This window comes from Meriones unguiculatus, chromosome 11 (assembly GCF_030254825.1).
Source record: "Meriones unguiculatus strain TT.TT164.6M chromosome 11, Bangor_MerUng_6.1, whole genome shotgun sequence".
Classification (NCBI taxonomy): Eukaryota; Metazoa; Chordata; class Mammalia; order Rodentia; family Muridae; genus Meriones; species Meriones unguiculatus.
This window is the reverse complement of record NC_083359.1, coordinates 3449854-3464565: the sequence shown is the minus strand read 5'-3', so window position 1 is coordinate 3464565 and position 14712 is coordinate 3449854. Positions and strand designations below refer to the sequence as shown.

At 55.7% G+C, this 14712-nt stretch overlaps 1 protein-coding gene across 4 annotated transcripts in view; it reads left to right on the top strand.

Moving 5' to 3' along the window:
• The window catches only part of Pik3r6 (phosphoinositide-3-kinase regulatory subunit 6), a 41824-nt gene that overhangs the window by 11720 nt on the left and 15392 nt on the right, over nucleotides 1–14712 (top strand). For 3 of the 4 annotated variants that reach the window (XM_021642479.2, XM_060363438.1, XM_060363440.1), the window contains 11 exons: nucleotides 563–664; nucleotides 5034–5117; nucleotides 5772–5863; nucleotides 6533–6601; nucleotides 7674–7806; nucleotides 7943–8012; nucleotides 8982–9165; nucleotides 10358–10520; nucleotides 11421–11507; nucleotides 12557–12971; nucleotides 13253–13331. In XM_021642479.2, the coding sequence (XP_021498154.1) occupies nucleotides 652–664; nucleotides 5034–5117; nucleotides 5772–5863; nucleotides 6533–6601; nucleotides 7674–7806; nucleotides 7943–8012; nucleotides 8982–9165; nucleotides 10358–10520; nucleotides 11421–11507; nucleotides 12557–12971; nucleotides 13253–13331 (1389 nt within the window). In that variant the 5' untranslated portion in view covers nucleotides 563–651. Of the gene's footprint in view, nucleotides 1–562; nucleotides 665–5033; nucleotides 5118–5771; nucleotides 5864–6532; nucleotides 6602–7673; nucleotides 7807–7942; nucleotides 8013–8981; nucleotides 9166–10357; nucleotides 10521–11420; nucleotides 11508–12556; nucleotides 12972–13252; nucleotides 13332–14712 lie in introns of those variants that run through there. The other variant, XM_060363439.1, reaches the window with a different exon arrangement.

Below are 14712 nucleotides of genomic sequence, written 5' to 3'. Positions count from 1 at the left end.
AGGAAGAGAGAAGGGGAGCTCCCTGTCTCATCTCCCAGTTTAAAGACAAGAAACAGGGATCTTTCTCTTTTTAAAGGCGTCCTTTTTAGTTGTGTGGGTGTGGATGGGCATGCGAGTGCGGGGCTCCTGGAGCCCATTCAATCCCCCGAAGCTGGGCTTGTTACAGGGGTTTGTGGCTGCCCAGTATGCGTGCTAGGAACTGAACTCTGGTCCTGTGAAAGAGCAGTTCATACTTAACTCTCGAGTCATCTCTCAGGTGTCCCCAGCCCCAACCTTTAATCTTTTTTTTTTTTTTAGACTGTCAAGCTGGCTAGAGAAGAATGGGGAAGACAGAAATTTGGTTGCTAGATGGTTCTTCCTTGAGTTCTGGTTTCCTTCTGCCCACTCCCTGCTCCTTCTGAGTTCTGGTTTCCTTCTGCCCACTCCCTGCTCCTTCTTCCTGTTTAGGATGCTTACATTGGTGTCTACTGCCCAGAGTTTTCAGCTGTCGCCGGCAGGCGGGTGCCTGGACACCCTGTCTGCACTTTCCTACCGCTCCAATAAGCTGCCTCTTGTTTCGCAGAGCAACCTCTGGGTAGAAGGTAGAAGCCGCCATTCCACTCTCCACTCTGCTGCTGAGACAAGCACATCCCCCCATCCAGGACAGGCTCCATGGAGAGTTCAGGTCAGTGTGTGGCATGTCAGGGCGTGTCCAAGGCCTGGCTCCTCCGTGAGGAAAGCCAGTATGCCGTCTGCCCAGGCAGGGTCTGTGACGCCCTGAGTGTGAATACCTCGCAAGAGGAACAAACACGTGCTTTTTATGTGCAGCTGGGTGCTTGCAGGTTGTTGAGCTGTGGTGATAAGGTCTTATTAGCTTAGCATATTACCAAGCTCTTTTAGGTTTTGTTTATTATGTATGCATGTACACATGAATGCCAGAAGAGGGCACAAGATCTCATTACTGATGGCTGTGAGCCACCAAGTAGTTGCTGGGAATTGAACTCAGGACCTCTGGAAGAGCAGACAGTGTTCTTAACCTCTGAGCCATCTCTCCAGCCCCCATTACCAAGCTCTTAAAGTGAGTCAGAGAACACAGTTCCTCCTGCTGCCCCCATGTGGGCTCATGTTCATCCCATTGTCTATTCTTGGTTCCCCCTCACTCCTGCTAGCACTCCTCCTTCCCTTTCACAGTTCCCTTTAGTCTCTCCCTGCCTCTGTCTCTCTCACACACACACATCTGTTGGTTCTCCTCCGCCTGGGGGATGCCTCAGCAGCCCATGAAGTCAGGAGGGGAAGGAGACAAGTGTGTCCTGAAATGGCCGGGGAGCACACACCCCAGGATCACACACACCCCGGAAACAGCTGGTGGCTAATTCAACCCTAATTCCAGAGAACAGCGGCTGTACACCCCTTGGGGAGGGGAGGGGGGCTCCCAGGATAGGTTGGGACTAGGCACTTCAAGGATGCTTGGTTTGCATTATACAGCACGCTCCTGTCATACGAATGGAAACAGTGCCTAGTTAACATGTAGGCACAGGGAGGGAGAGCTAGCAGGGAGCTGTGTCAGAGGCCATATATCACACGTTGTTAGGAGAGAACGTGGCTAAAGACACGCTCCAGATGGAGTCCAGAGAGCAGGGACCCTGCCGAGGAGAGGGAGTCCTGCCTTTAACACAGAGTTCACAATGGCTGTCCCAACCAGGCAGCCTCAACCAGCAGGGAACCTCCAACACACACCTCGACAGAGATTCTGCCTATGGGAGAAAACATGCCATGTTGTCCGTTTCCCTGTGACCCCATAACCCCTTTCTCTCCTGGTCGTGAGGAGTCCAGCCTCCTTGAATGGAGAACATTACCTTTTCCTCTGTCTCTTTTCGGACAACCCAGGTCAGCTCAGTTAGATAACTGTGGGTTTCCAGAGTCAGGCAGAAACAGACACCAGTGAAGACAGAAAAGGTGGGTTGGGAAAAAGCAGAGAAGCCATGGATGTCCTGTCAGTGTTTCCCAGCCCCTGCCACCCTCCCACGTCACAGTCACTCTTTTCTCTGAAACTTGTGTGTGTGTGTGTGTGTGTGTGTGAGAGAGAGAGAGAGAGAGAGAGAGAGAGAGATGGGGAAGGTGCAGAGACAGAAAGATCAGAATCATCATACATCAAGAAGACAAAGGAGCAAAGGGAAGAAGAAAAAGGAGAGAGGAAGAGAGGAGGGGAGGGGTTAAAAAAGGAGAGAATAAAAAGTTCAAGGGAGGGTGGTCAGGAGGGGGCCATGGAAAGAACAAAGGAAGAGGGGGAGACGGAGGGAGGGAGGATGGAGAGGGGGAAGGAAGAAAAGAGAAGCAAAGGAGGAAGAATATAGGAGAAGAAGGAAGGAAGGAAGGAAGGAAGGAAGGAAGGAAGGAAGGAGGGAGGGAGGGAAAGAAGGAAGGAAGGAAGGAAGGAAGGAAGACAAAACATTAATGTACTAACAATCCACCTTGCATTAGTTCATTAAACCTTCAACAAGGTGGAGATGGTTAGATGGGGCAGGGTGGGGCAGTCTTCCAGGTCTGTGACCTCCTGTGGCCCCACTTAGCTGGGTGCCCGGGTGAGTAGCATGGATGCCACCCCCTGCATGCCCTCAGGCTGGGGGAAGCTGAGAGTTGAGCCTGGACAAGTGTGTCATGGGGACCAGCGGGAGCTGGGAGGAAAGCAGCGGTTCCTCTCCGGATAACGTGCCCACCTCAGAGCCACGGATCTGGCTGCCTGGTGACCACCAGGGCACAGGAGACCTTGGCCTTACAGGTTCAGCTGGAGCCACCACCTGTGGCATTTGTATACGCAGCCTGAATCCTTCTAAAGGAATCTGAGCAAGAAGAGAGGCCGCAGCCCCTTGACGCGAGCTGGTGTTCGTGGGTGCTGTGACTCTCTTGGCAGCCACAAAGGGAAGCATCATCTGGCGACTTCAGAAGGCAGATGACTCGTGTATAGAAAACGCCCTCGGTTGGAGGTTACCTCCGGGGAAAATCTGTGCTCGTGGGGAGCGCCTCCCATGCTTCCCATCCTCCCAGAAGCAGACAGCAAGACATGGAAGGATTTGCTCAAGGAAACACCTGTGAGACAAACAGGAGGCAGAGCAGGAGGAGGAGGTGCCTGACTGTGAGGGCTGGCTTGCTGGGGAATGGTGCGTGAGTGAGTGCGTGCGTGCGTGTATGTGTGTGTGTGCGTGTGTGTTAGAGAGAGAGAGAGAGTGTGTGTGTGTGTGTGTGTGTGAGCAATTGTGAAAAAAACTGGCATGCTCTGTCCTGGTCAGCAAGAACAGAGCTTGGCATGTTTCAGAACACAGCTTCTTGGACAATGAGTCACAGCAGTTGAGATGTAGTAAGGGTAGTGAGTGCAGAGAGGACAGGGAGGACAGTGAGGACAGCGAGGTGTAGTGAGGACAGTGAGATGCAGTGAGGGAAGTGAGGGGCGGTGAGGGCAGCGAGGATAGTGAGATGCAGTAAGGGGCAGTGAGATGCAGTGAGGTGTAGTGATGGCAGTGAGGACAGTGACAGCAGTGAGGACAGTGAGAACAGTGAGAGCAGTGAGGGGCAGTGAGATGCAGTGAGCTGTAGTGATGGCAGTGAGGACAGTGACAGCAGTGAGGACAGTGACAGCAGTGAGATGCAGTGAGGGGCAGTGATGGCAGTGAGGACAGTGACAGCAGTGAGGACAGTGACAGCAGTGAGGGGCAGTGAGATGCAGTGAGGGCAGAGAGGGGCAGTAAGGTGAGTTCTCAAGGCTTCCTCCCTTCACCCAGTCACTTGCATATTTGCCATCTTCACTTCTCTGCCACGGCAACATACCGTTATGAGGATATATATATATATATATATATATTTTTTTTTTTTCACCCTGACACTTGTCAAATTGGAAAGGAAGACTTCATTCAGGCTGGGCAGTGGAGACAGCAGGCTCAGCTCTGAATACAGAAAGCCATCTGGGGTTCCCAGCCCAGGAGCAGAGCGGGACTGAGCAGGCAGAAACCTCCTAAGACTTAGCCAGAGGCAGGTCGGGTGGCATCGAAGCTGGCAAGGGCAGGTAAGGGCAGATGCTCCCTGAGCTGATACACCAGACTTCTTGATGGGATTGGCAAGCCAGAGTCAGACAGAGGCCAGAGCTGGGACCCAGAAGAGAAGGGGCCCAGAGGGGTGCGAGGCAGAGTGGGGCAGTGTCACCACCTCCGCCTGGGACAGTGTCAGAGGAGCAGCGTGGCTGTCACCACCGGGAGTGGTATTTACAGGAGTAAAACAAGCAGAGTTAGGACATAATGAAGATGTTTCAAAGGGATTCATAAGAGAGAGGCACCAGAGAGGAAGCCAAGACTCCCCGAGAGCATGGGCCTCCGCTGGTGAATAGAGGGGGCTGGGGGCTTTGAACCTACTATCCCTAAATAACAACGCTCATGCATGTGCACACACATACATACATGTATGCCCACACACTTATACATATATACTCATACATGTGCCCACCCTCTTAAACACACATACACATGCATAGTCCCCCACACACACTCATTTTTTAAAAACCTTATTTGAGCACACCAACTACCGTACTAAGATAGTGGTGACCGATACGGCCTACTAAGGACTAAGGATGAGTAGTGTGTACTGCACGGATACTCTGGAAAGAACGGCCATTCAGGTCGCAGGCCACACGGAGGAGCATGGTGTGAGAGTTTACCACGCTCCTCTGAACAGCAAACAATTTCAGACTCCTAAGTTATTTATTTCTAGAATAATGCGTTAAGACCGTAGTCGGTGCTGGGTAACTGAGACCCAAAAGGCGAAGCCTCAGGTGAGAGGACACTGGATTGCCATGCATCTACACTTTGGAAATGCTGGCTATACAAAGAACACAGAAATGCTGGTGGAAATCTTCCAGCTCAGAACACCGTGCTGGCTGCCAGCTCTTGACGAACTGCTAACGGGCACCTCCAGAGGTTCACGGGAGGGCTAAGGCTATTCTCCAGGGGCTGAAGGTGGGGGCGGCGGTAAGGCCCACGGCTCCTGACCCCGAGGTTCCCGACCTTCAGATGTGGAGCTGGACTTCCAGAGGAGCGTGCAGGCCGTGCTGCGAGAGCTCAACACCCCGAACCCAGCCCTCCAGAGTACTCCGGGTGAGCGCTGCAGCAGGAGGCAACCGCTCCTGACTCCCTGCCCTGTCCTGCCAGCTCTGCCCCGGGCACTCCGGGAAGGGCAGCCTAACGTTCTCAGGTGAAGGGTTTCCAGCCTAGCTGTCTTCTTGTTGAAAATCTGAACCTTGGTGAGCTTGGAAGGCTCCTCTGCTTCCGGTTCAATCCTCCTGGTTAATATGTTAGGACGGTAGTTGGTGGTGGGTAATTGAAACCGCAGAAAAGTGAAGGCTCAGGTAAGAGTGGGCTGGACTGCCGAGAGCTGCAGACAGGAACAGGGCGCTGCAACCTTCCTTCCTGGCCCCTTCCCCACCTCCACCTCCAAACAAGACTCTCCTGCAGGACCTGGAAACACTGCAGAGGTGCCTGGGGCTCTGGGCACGCAGATCACTGCCCTCTGTGCCACACACACCTCTGTCCCTTCGGGGGCCCCTCCCCTGGCTTCTAGAAAAAGCTACAGGTCACGTGGCCATGGGAGGAGCTCCCCACGTACTCCTGGGGTCAGCTCTTACGACAGGGTCAGGTGTAGCTGGCTGACCCCACTCTGGGACCCACGGCTCGGGACCCTGCTCAGAGGACTGGCCTCTAAGGCCCTCTGTCCCACCCGGCCACGGTGGGCTTCCCTTTCTCCTGGCCCAGGCATGTGGAGATGGTCTCTGCACAAGAAGGTGGAGAGAAACCCAGGAAAGAGCTCGGTGCTGGTCCGAATTCTGCTCAGAGAGCTGGAGAAGGTTGGTGCTCAAGCCCGAGGGGGCGGGGAGCAGGGTGGTGTGAGGAGGGAGCCCCATCAGGCTGGGTGGGGCTCCACTGCGCAGACCTGTGCTCCCAAACCTGGCTCATTTGCGAGCCACATGCTTGATCTTTATGAGGCACAGTTTCTCCGCTGACTGTTTGCTATCCATCCGCTCCTATCACTGCTTGAGTTAGCATATTTCAGGAAGGAACTCCGTAACATAGCCATAGATGGAAAAGCCGCATCGCCGGGCAGACACAGAACAGGCATACACTCTGTACATTTGTGCAACCGTTACGGCTTATCCTTGGACCACCCCAAATCGTGCCTGTCCTGCACGTTGATGCTTGGGAAACACCGCCGTTCCGAGCTGTCAATCAGCTTCGGCTTCCATGTGCAGCCACCATCCTACCGGCCTGGCACAAGGATGCCTCCATCCGCCCTGCCCCTCACAGAGGGCTTCCACCCCCTCGATGCCCCCTACCCTACTCCCTTCCTCCCCTCTCCACAGCAGGCCACTCCCTTTGGCGTATTATATTTCCTCCTTCCACCTCATCTCCCCCCACCCCCCACCCCCCCAGCCTAAGCTGCCCTCTCTAGCTAGGATGTGATGGTCCCGGACCACCCAGAGCTAGCATCTCCTGAGCTAGCATCCCCTGTTTTCCAGGCGGAGAGCGAGGACGCCAAGCACGTCATCATCCCCCTGCTGCTCACTCTAATGTACGTGCTCACTAAGGTGAGACAGCTTGGGGGTCAGGGTGGCTCACAGGAGGCTGGGGGCCGTCAAGGGAGAGAGCTCCATTTTCAAAGGGAAGAAGAGTGAATTGACTCTGGAATCATGAGCGACTGCAGTTGGAGAGATGGTTCGGTTCGGTGGTCAAGAGCACCTGCCGTTCTCCCGAGGGCCCGGGTTCAGTTTCCAGCACCCACGTGACTGGAATTTCAAGTCCCAAGGCCCAGTCCTGGCTTCCTAGTTGACACCTAATCCTGCCAGGGCAAGCCTGGTCTTCCCTTCCCCATACACTGTATGCTTTCCTTTCTATCAGACAGGCAATGGGGGAGTCGAGACAGTCTTTGATCGTGGTGGACCCTCGTTCACTGTGCATTATCATTTCGGGTACCAACACCCTCACCCTGTAACAACGCACTCAAGAGACTAGAGAAAGCAAAAATGTTTTTGCCTTGGACTGCCCTGGACTCGCTTTGTAGACCAGGCTACCCTCCAACTTACATTGATCGCCCTGCCTCTGCATCCCTGAGTGCTGGGATTTCAGGCGTGTGCCTGGCCCAAAACTGTTTTTAATACTCGGTTCTGCATAACAGAAGTCTAGCATGGAGAAAAATGCAAACGTGGCCAGTGTGGCTTTTTGACACGACAGAGGTTTTTGAGTCGCTCTGATCTCAAAAGCCCTGCCCTCTCTTCCCTACAGAGTTACAATCTCGTCTAGCAGAGCCCTCTCCCCAACTCCTCATCCTATTGGTCCAGGATACAAAGCCTTATCTAATAAATGTCCCGGGGCTTGAAACCAGCTCCTTTTCCAGCTCTCTGAGTTCTGGGAAGAGCGGAGGGAGGGAAGGCCCAGGGCCTGCTGCTAGCCTGCATCAAGGCTGGGAGAGAACTGAGCTACCGAGGACGCAGGGACGGATTCTGTCTTGCTAGGGTGGAGAGTGGTGTTGTCAGGAGGTCTCACAGAGGCTGGGAGGAGAGAGCCAGCCGGCTGTCAGTCCCAACCTTCCATCTGCAGCGTCTCCGCCCAACCCCAGCCCCCTCAAAGCCCGGGGCGTCAGTCAATCCCTCCTCCCACCAGGCCACAGGCATCACGGAAGACCTCTACCACAGAGCTTATACCTTCTGCACCAGGCTCCTGACCCTGCCTGCCCCCTACTCCACAGTGGCCTTGGACTGTGCCATAAGGCTGAAAATAGAGACGGCCGTCCCAGGTGAGAGCTGCTGCCCATCCTGGCCTCCCATGCTGCCGTGCGGCGCCACTCAAGATCAGGCTGTTTGCGCCAGGAAAGATGGAGAACTAGAGGGAGAGGCCCAGAGGCCGGCTCGCTGATGTGGTCTGGTTTGCAGGTACACTGTACCAGAGGACCGTCATCGCCGAGCAGAACCTGACAAGTGAGCTGTACCCTTACCAGGACAGGTAAGAGGGCTGGCTTGCTGACAGGTGGGCAAAAAGAGGAGGCTGGGTGAAGAGCAACGCTTACCAGGGCTCCCACACCCACCCACGCCCTGGCAGTGCTAAGGGTGGTGGCTCTGGGTCGTTTTCTGGGCCTTTTTTCTTTGGCCGGGTACAGAGCAACCCTGCCCCTGGGCAGAAGAACCACACAGCCTCCCCCACAACCCTGCTTTGTGCCACAAAGAAAGCCACATCCAACCAAGCCAGGCAGCAAGAGGATGGCCGCTCTGCAGGGCCGACCCTGGGGGGGCTTTCCTCAGTGAGTTTGCAGCTCTGAGATGAGGTGTCCCTGGTTCATGTTTGGAGGAAGAGTGGTAAGGTTGTGTGTGTGGGGGTGGGTGCCTCTCTCTGCTGTAGGCATGGACTGGCACTGAGTGGCACCACGTAAGTTTGAGACTTGGGCATGTTCAGGAAGGGTGTTGAGGGAAAGGCCACCCGGGGAATTAGTGCTAGAGCGGAGGGCATGGCCCAGTGTCCTGAAGAAGGAACGTTTTCATCCAGGGGGATGAGCAAAGCTGGCGTCTGTCCAGAGCTACAGTACCAGAAAGAGGGGTTTAGGGTCTCCCCTGAAGGTGATGAGCACAGGGCCAGGATGCTAAGGACTGGAAAGCAGGATTCAGTCTGGAACTTCACTGGATGCAGGATTTGGCCTGTTCCCCACAGGGAACCAGCAGGCTGTGGTGACGGGGGGGGGGGGGGGGGGGGGCGTGCAGCCACCCCTCCGAAAGGGCTGTGCACACGGCTGTCTGCTGTGGTCCCCGTTTCCCCCACTTGTCTGGCTTGTAGTTTTTGAACTTGAAGCTTCAGGCTTCTCATTTTTGGGGAATTAACCACCAGAAACTGCTTTTGTTATCAAGGGTGTTATAGAAGCTGGGTGGGGCCTGCAGAGCTTTCAGGGTGCCCTTCAGCACCTCGCTCCATTCTCGCCCGCAGAGTGTTGCTGTTTGTGGACCCTGAGCTGGTCTCTGCCTCCGTGTGCAGCGCCCTGCTGCTGGAGATCGAGGCGGCCCAGGAGCAGCAGAGCCCCGAGGCCTGCATGCGCCACGTGGTCTCCCACGCCCTGAAGGCCGCTCTGGGGGAAGCCTGCCACACAGGCGCTCTCACCAGGAAGCTGCAGGTAACGACACCATGCCCGGGGCATCCGGCATATCACTCCCCGCACTCCGCCTGCTGCTGGTCCATGTCCCCCTGTCCCCACACCAAAGCTCACACGTGTTCATTAATGGAAACAGGAAGACTACGGACAAGACCCTTAAAGAGAGAAATAAAAACCACCCATAACTCCTCTACTTAGAAAGGGCAGGAATGAACATTAAGTATCTTTCCTTACTAATGACATCAGTGGTTTAACAGCCAGTTCATTGGCCGTTGACCCTGACAGCGTGCTAAACCTGGCCAGGTTTTGAAGTTCTCCCATAGTGCTGCGAAAGGCAATTCACATCCACGCGTACGGCCGGGAAGCCAAGGCTTAGGGAAACCGTCTCCCCGAGCTCACACAGATGCAAAGCAGCCGAGCGAGAATTTGAGCCCCTAGACAGGGGCTGATGTCAAGCTTACGCCTCCCGCCTCCCAGCCCGCCTCCTTTTGAACACGTGGAGCTGTGAGGCTGCCTCAGATAACGTGTGTCTCCCCACGGCACGGGACACACAGCCCATGCAAACACGTTCCTTGGGAAACACGCACTTCTGGGGGCTGCTCAGTGTGCGCGCTGACACAGGGGGGCTCACGCTCAGCTCCTGTTGTGGGCTAGGCCTACACTTACTCGTTTGCCACTTTTTCTCTTTGATTAAGCCTCAGCCCAAGAAATCCTTCTGGCTGAGAGTTAGCACCAGGGCCTGAACGTCTTGGGAAGGAGGCGATGGGAGGACTGGTGCCAACCTTCTGTTGGTGGCATGGACGGCGGGGCAGACTGGACTGGATGCTTGCGGAAGACGGAGAGGGCTTGTCTCGGGTGGGAGGATCCGGACACCGGGGCTTCAGCTGCCTCCCGGGCTTGGCCGGATTCAGGAAGTGGGGAGGTGTCAGCGGCTTTTTTCTCAGCCCATTATTCAGGTCCGTCCTCTGCTCCGCCCATCAAAATACACAGAGAGGAACCTCACTACCCACCTGCAGGCAACAGGGGGCAGTGGCCACAGGCCGGCGGGAACCCAGGCTCTGGAGGTGGGCAGCTCCTGCCCAGCTCCTAGGAGCCAAGGGTGGCGCCACGCCGGACTGTTGGTAGCCCAGTTAGCACAGGAGTGCGGCAGCGGGGTCGGGGGGTGGGGGAGGACAGGTGAGGAGGACTCAGGCTGTGCCGTCCCTCCTCGCAGGCCAGCTCCCGCCGCGCCCTGGAGCACTATTTCCACGCCGTCGTGGCTGCCGTAGAGCAGGTGGCTAGCGAGGACAGCCCCAGCCGGCTGGCACACCTGGAGAGGCTGGAGGAGATTTACTGCTCGCTGCTCGGGTCGGCGGCCACCAGACGGCGCTGCGTGGGTAAGCGGGGCCGGTGGGGACTTGCCGAGGGACCGCCGACCGCGGGGGGCGCCAAAGAGCCGGGCTAGCCAGACATTGCAGAAGGAGCCTGTGGCTGAGAGAGCCAAGGGCCTTGGGAGGCTCGGGCTAAGGGAGTGGGTAGTACGATTACGACGGCAGCCCACACCCGCAAAGCTTGATCCGTTAATGTTCTAAACATCTAACACGTATTCAAACCTAGGGCATGTGCCAAATCGAATAATTTGTAAGTTAGGAAGTAGAAAAGATTATTGCCCCCAGGGCACAGTGGCGCACGCCTGTGGTCCCAGCACTCTGGAGGCCGAGGCAGGAGGATCTCTGTGCGTTCCAGGCCAGCCTGGTTTACAAAGCGAGACTGGGACAGCCAGGGCTACAAAGAGAAACCCTGTCCAGGATTCCAGTTCTTGTTCCTGGCAGAGTGACCCTCCAGATGTGATTCCCAGAACAGCTCCGAGGAGGGCGGAAAATAGCAGGTGTCAGCATTATTTATCCCTTGGGGTGGGTGTGTGCTCCGCACACTGCCCTTCTACTTGCACGTGGATGAAGCAATGCCACACCCCCACAAGAGCGAGTTCCATGAGTGGGCTCTGACAGCCTCCAGTGCGTGTGCCCTGGCGATGGGGGTGACTCCAGGTGTGTCCTGTTGCATGGACACCCAGAGCAGCCCGCAGCGTGACAGCCCGAGTGTGTCAGAACGTAGGGTCGCTGACTGCGCCCACACTTACAAGGTGCAGGGGAAATGGGCTGGAAAGCACCACAGAAGTCAGCGCTGAGAACGCCAAGGCTTGAACTTGGCAGCCCAGGCTGGACAGAGGGAGCAGGGCAGACTCCATCCTCTCAGTGTTCCCCCCCTCAGTCCCCACCGTCTGCTCCTTTCTCCAGGAGACCTTCTCCAAGACCGACTGCCAGGCATCCCCCTGCCCAGCCCCTCCATCACCTTCCACCTGTGGAGCGACCCGGAGCAGCTCTGTAGGTGCCGGAGCCTCGGAGCTCCTGTGGAAATGTCGTGTGTGTGTGTGTGTGTGTGTGTGTGTGTGCGCGCGCACACACGTCTGTGCTCTTGTCTGTGTTCAAGGTCTGTTTCCTGAGTGTCTTCCTGCTCATGCCATCAGTGTCCCCCAAAGGGAGGCAAGCAGAACCTGTTACGGCTCCCAGATCTGGAGGGGCTTTCCAGAGCAGACATTTCCCTCAACTCTTGTGTCCTGTCCCGATTCTCTTGGCTCTTGTAGTGAGTGAGGACAAGGACGTCAGTTGTGGGAAGTGTTGTGCTGGAGTACTGGGTTCAAATCTTGACACTTCCCTTTTGCATGCTGGGTCATGCCAGATACATTCTCTCTCTGGGCCTAAAAGTGGTTCGGAAAGTCGTCCCTGGAGCTGGTGGCCTGGCATCTGTGTCCCAGGGGAAGCTCCAGGAAGTGGGAGGTTGGGGGGGGTCGGGGGTCGGCTACATGTGGGAGGTGCCGGTGATTTCTTTAGTACTGGGGTTCTCAGAGATTTTCATACGTTACTGACTGGCTGTGGTGGCACACACTTTCAGTCTCTGCGAAGAGAGAGGTAGATCTCTAGGCAGGTAGATCTCTGAGTTCAAGGCTAGCCTGGTCTACGTGGTGAGTTCCAGGACTGCCAGGGCTACACAGAGAAACCCTGCTCAAAAAAAAAAAAAAAAAAAAAGAAAGAAAGAAAGAGAGACAGACACACACACACACACAGAGAGACAGAAAGAGAAGGAAGAAAAGAAAGGAAAGGAGGAACAAAGGAAAAGAAAAAAGAGGGAGAAAAGAAAGGGAAGAAATGTATTTACCGAATGGCCTCAACGGGAGGGAGCCGGGCTTGTGGGGCAACGGGAGGGAACCGGGCTTGTGGAGCTCTGGACCACTGTTGACCACAAGACTGTTGGCCTTTGTGAAGTGTCCCAGCGGGCTTCTGTTCAGGTGGACAGTGTTTGAGGGACAGGGGCCCGGGATTTCTGGGGACGCTCCCGGCGTCCATTCTGACACTCCCCTGTCCTTCTGTCCCAGGGAAGGAACTGGTGCTCTTTCTTCGCCCACGCTCCCAGCTGCGCCTCAGTTCTGACCTGGAGGCCTTGGACCTACAAGGCCTGGGGCTGGACCGGGACCTGGCCAGGGTGTCCACCGACAGCGGTATTGAGCGGGACCTCCCCTTCGGGAGTGACGAGCTCCCGGCGCCCAGCAGCCCCGAGATGGAGCCGGCTGCACTGCAGCGCAAGGGGGGCATCCGGAAGCGCGTGTGGCCCCCCGACTTCTCCGTGCCTGGCAGCTGGGACGGGCCCCCGGGGCTGCATCGGAGGACCGGCCGGCCCAGCGGGGACGGGGAGCTGCTGCCTGGGGTCTCCAGGGTGCATACGGCGCGCGTGCTGGTGCTGGGAGATGACAGGGTGCTGGGGCGCTTGGCCCAGGCTTACTACAGACTCAGGTAGGCCCCCCGAAGAGGGACGGGGGTGGGGGTACGGGTGGCGTTAGGGGGACGGGAGAACAGGCCGGGGAAGGCAAGGAGAGACACGGTAGAGGATCCCCAGTGACCAGCCATCAGTTTGACAGGAAATGACGACCTTTGCCATGTTGTAAATGGGTGAACAGAGGCCCGGAAAGATAGCACAAATGGCCCAAAGTCAATACAGGATAAGCGGCAAGCAGGAGGCTATTTGCTGCCAGTCCCGACCTTGGTTCTTACCCACCTACCTTGCTGGTTGCCAGGAAACGGGAAAGCAAGAACTTCTGCCTGGCTCCTAGGCTCAGCCTGCAGCTCTACTACATACCAGTGCTGCTGCCTCAGGTGACTGGACCGGGAGGGGGGGTTGCGGGTGGGGGGAGTGAGGGGTGCGGGGGGGGGGGTAGAGAATCAGGGCCAAAGGGACCATGGGAAGGGAGGGGGCGCAGTCGAGAGCAGAGGTCTCAGCAGAAAAGACAGGAGGGCGGGGCCCACGGGCAGCCTGCCTCCCAGGCTCACGACCTTAGACTGTGGAGCTGAGAGAGACTTAGAGGGGTCTCCCAGGCCAGAAGCCGAGGCTCCGGTTTTGCCACAGTAGCCTCCCCTCTGCTGGGCTCCCTCTTGTCTTTGTACCGGTATTGTCAGTGCTGATCAGTAAACTGAGGCATTTCCCCAATCAGGGAGCGTCACTCAATAAAGCCAGACCTTGATGACACCACAGAGAAGAAGTTAGGGATGAGCCAGAGTGAAGCAGGGTTAGTGAGTTTAAGTAGAGAGGAGAAAGCACGTGATGGGGGGGAAGGATGCCCCCCCAGGCTTTGGAAGATCATCACTCTCACCTGCCTTAACCATGTCTCTATCCCTGATTTTGCTCGCTTGCTCAAAGGATGTAGTTTATAACCAGCTTAAAACGTGAAAGCAAAAAATGACAAAGTTTTAAAAGTACGAAAAAAGACTCTGGGTGGATTTACTTGTCCTAAAGAATGCGCTCTAGTGGGTTAGACTCTCAGAGTTGAGAGAGGAGTTCACACAGGCACAGACACAGTTAAACCCAAGGCCACACATAGTCCTGCCCTGAGGAAGCATGGGCCCTTTGTTGTTTGAGCATCTTTTTTGTTTTTGTTTTATTGATATAGTGTTTCCCTGTGTAGAGCCAGGCTGCCCTCAAACTCAGAGATACACCTGCCTCCTGAGTGCTGGGATTTAAGGCACGAGCCATCACCACCCAGCATGTTTTTGTTGGTTGGTTGGGTGCTTTTTGAGACAGGGTTTCTCTGTTAGTCCTGGCTATCCTTGACTCACTCTGTAGACCAGGCTGGCCTCCAACTCATGGCCACTTGCCTCTGCCTCCTGAGTGCTGGCATCACAGGTGTGAGCCACTTAGCCTGGCTTCGCCCAACATGTTTTAACATCTTTGCTTGAGATATTTTTTTAGAAAAGGGAACATTGTCTCTCTAGGTAATCTTTACAGTGAAGGTTGTTAAAGCTCTACTGAAATTCTTTGCTTTCAGCTGACGAGAAAGTCTGAGGCAGATGACCAGAGTTCATTAGTGTGGGAGCGTCTGTGTGTGTGTGTGTGTGTGTGTGTGTAGCCACACTCATCTTCACCCAGAACCACAAGACCCAAGCAATACTTATCTCTGACCTTTAAAGGTCAACAGTGATTTTTTTCCTGTGTTACAGACCAGTGACCCTCAGCAAAAGCTCTGGCACGTCACCCGAGTTT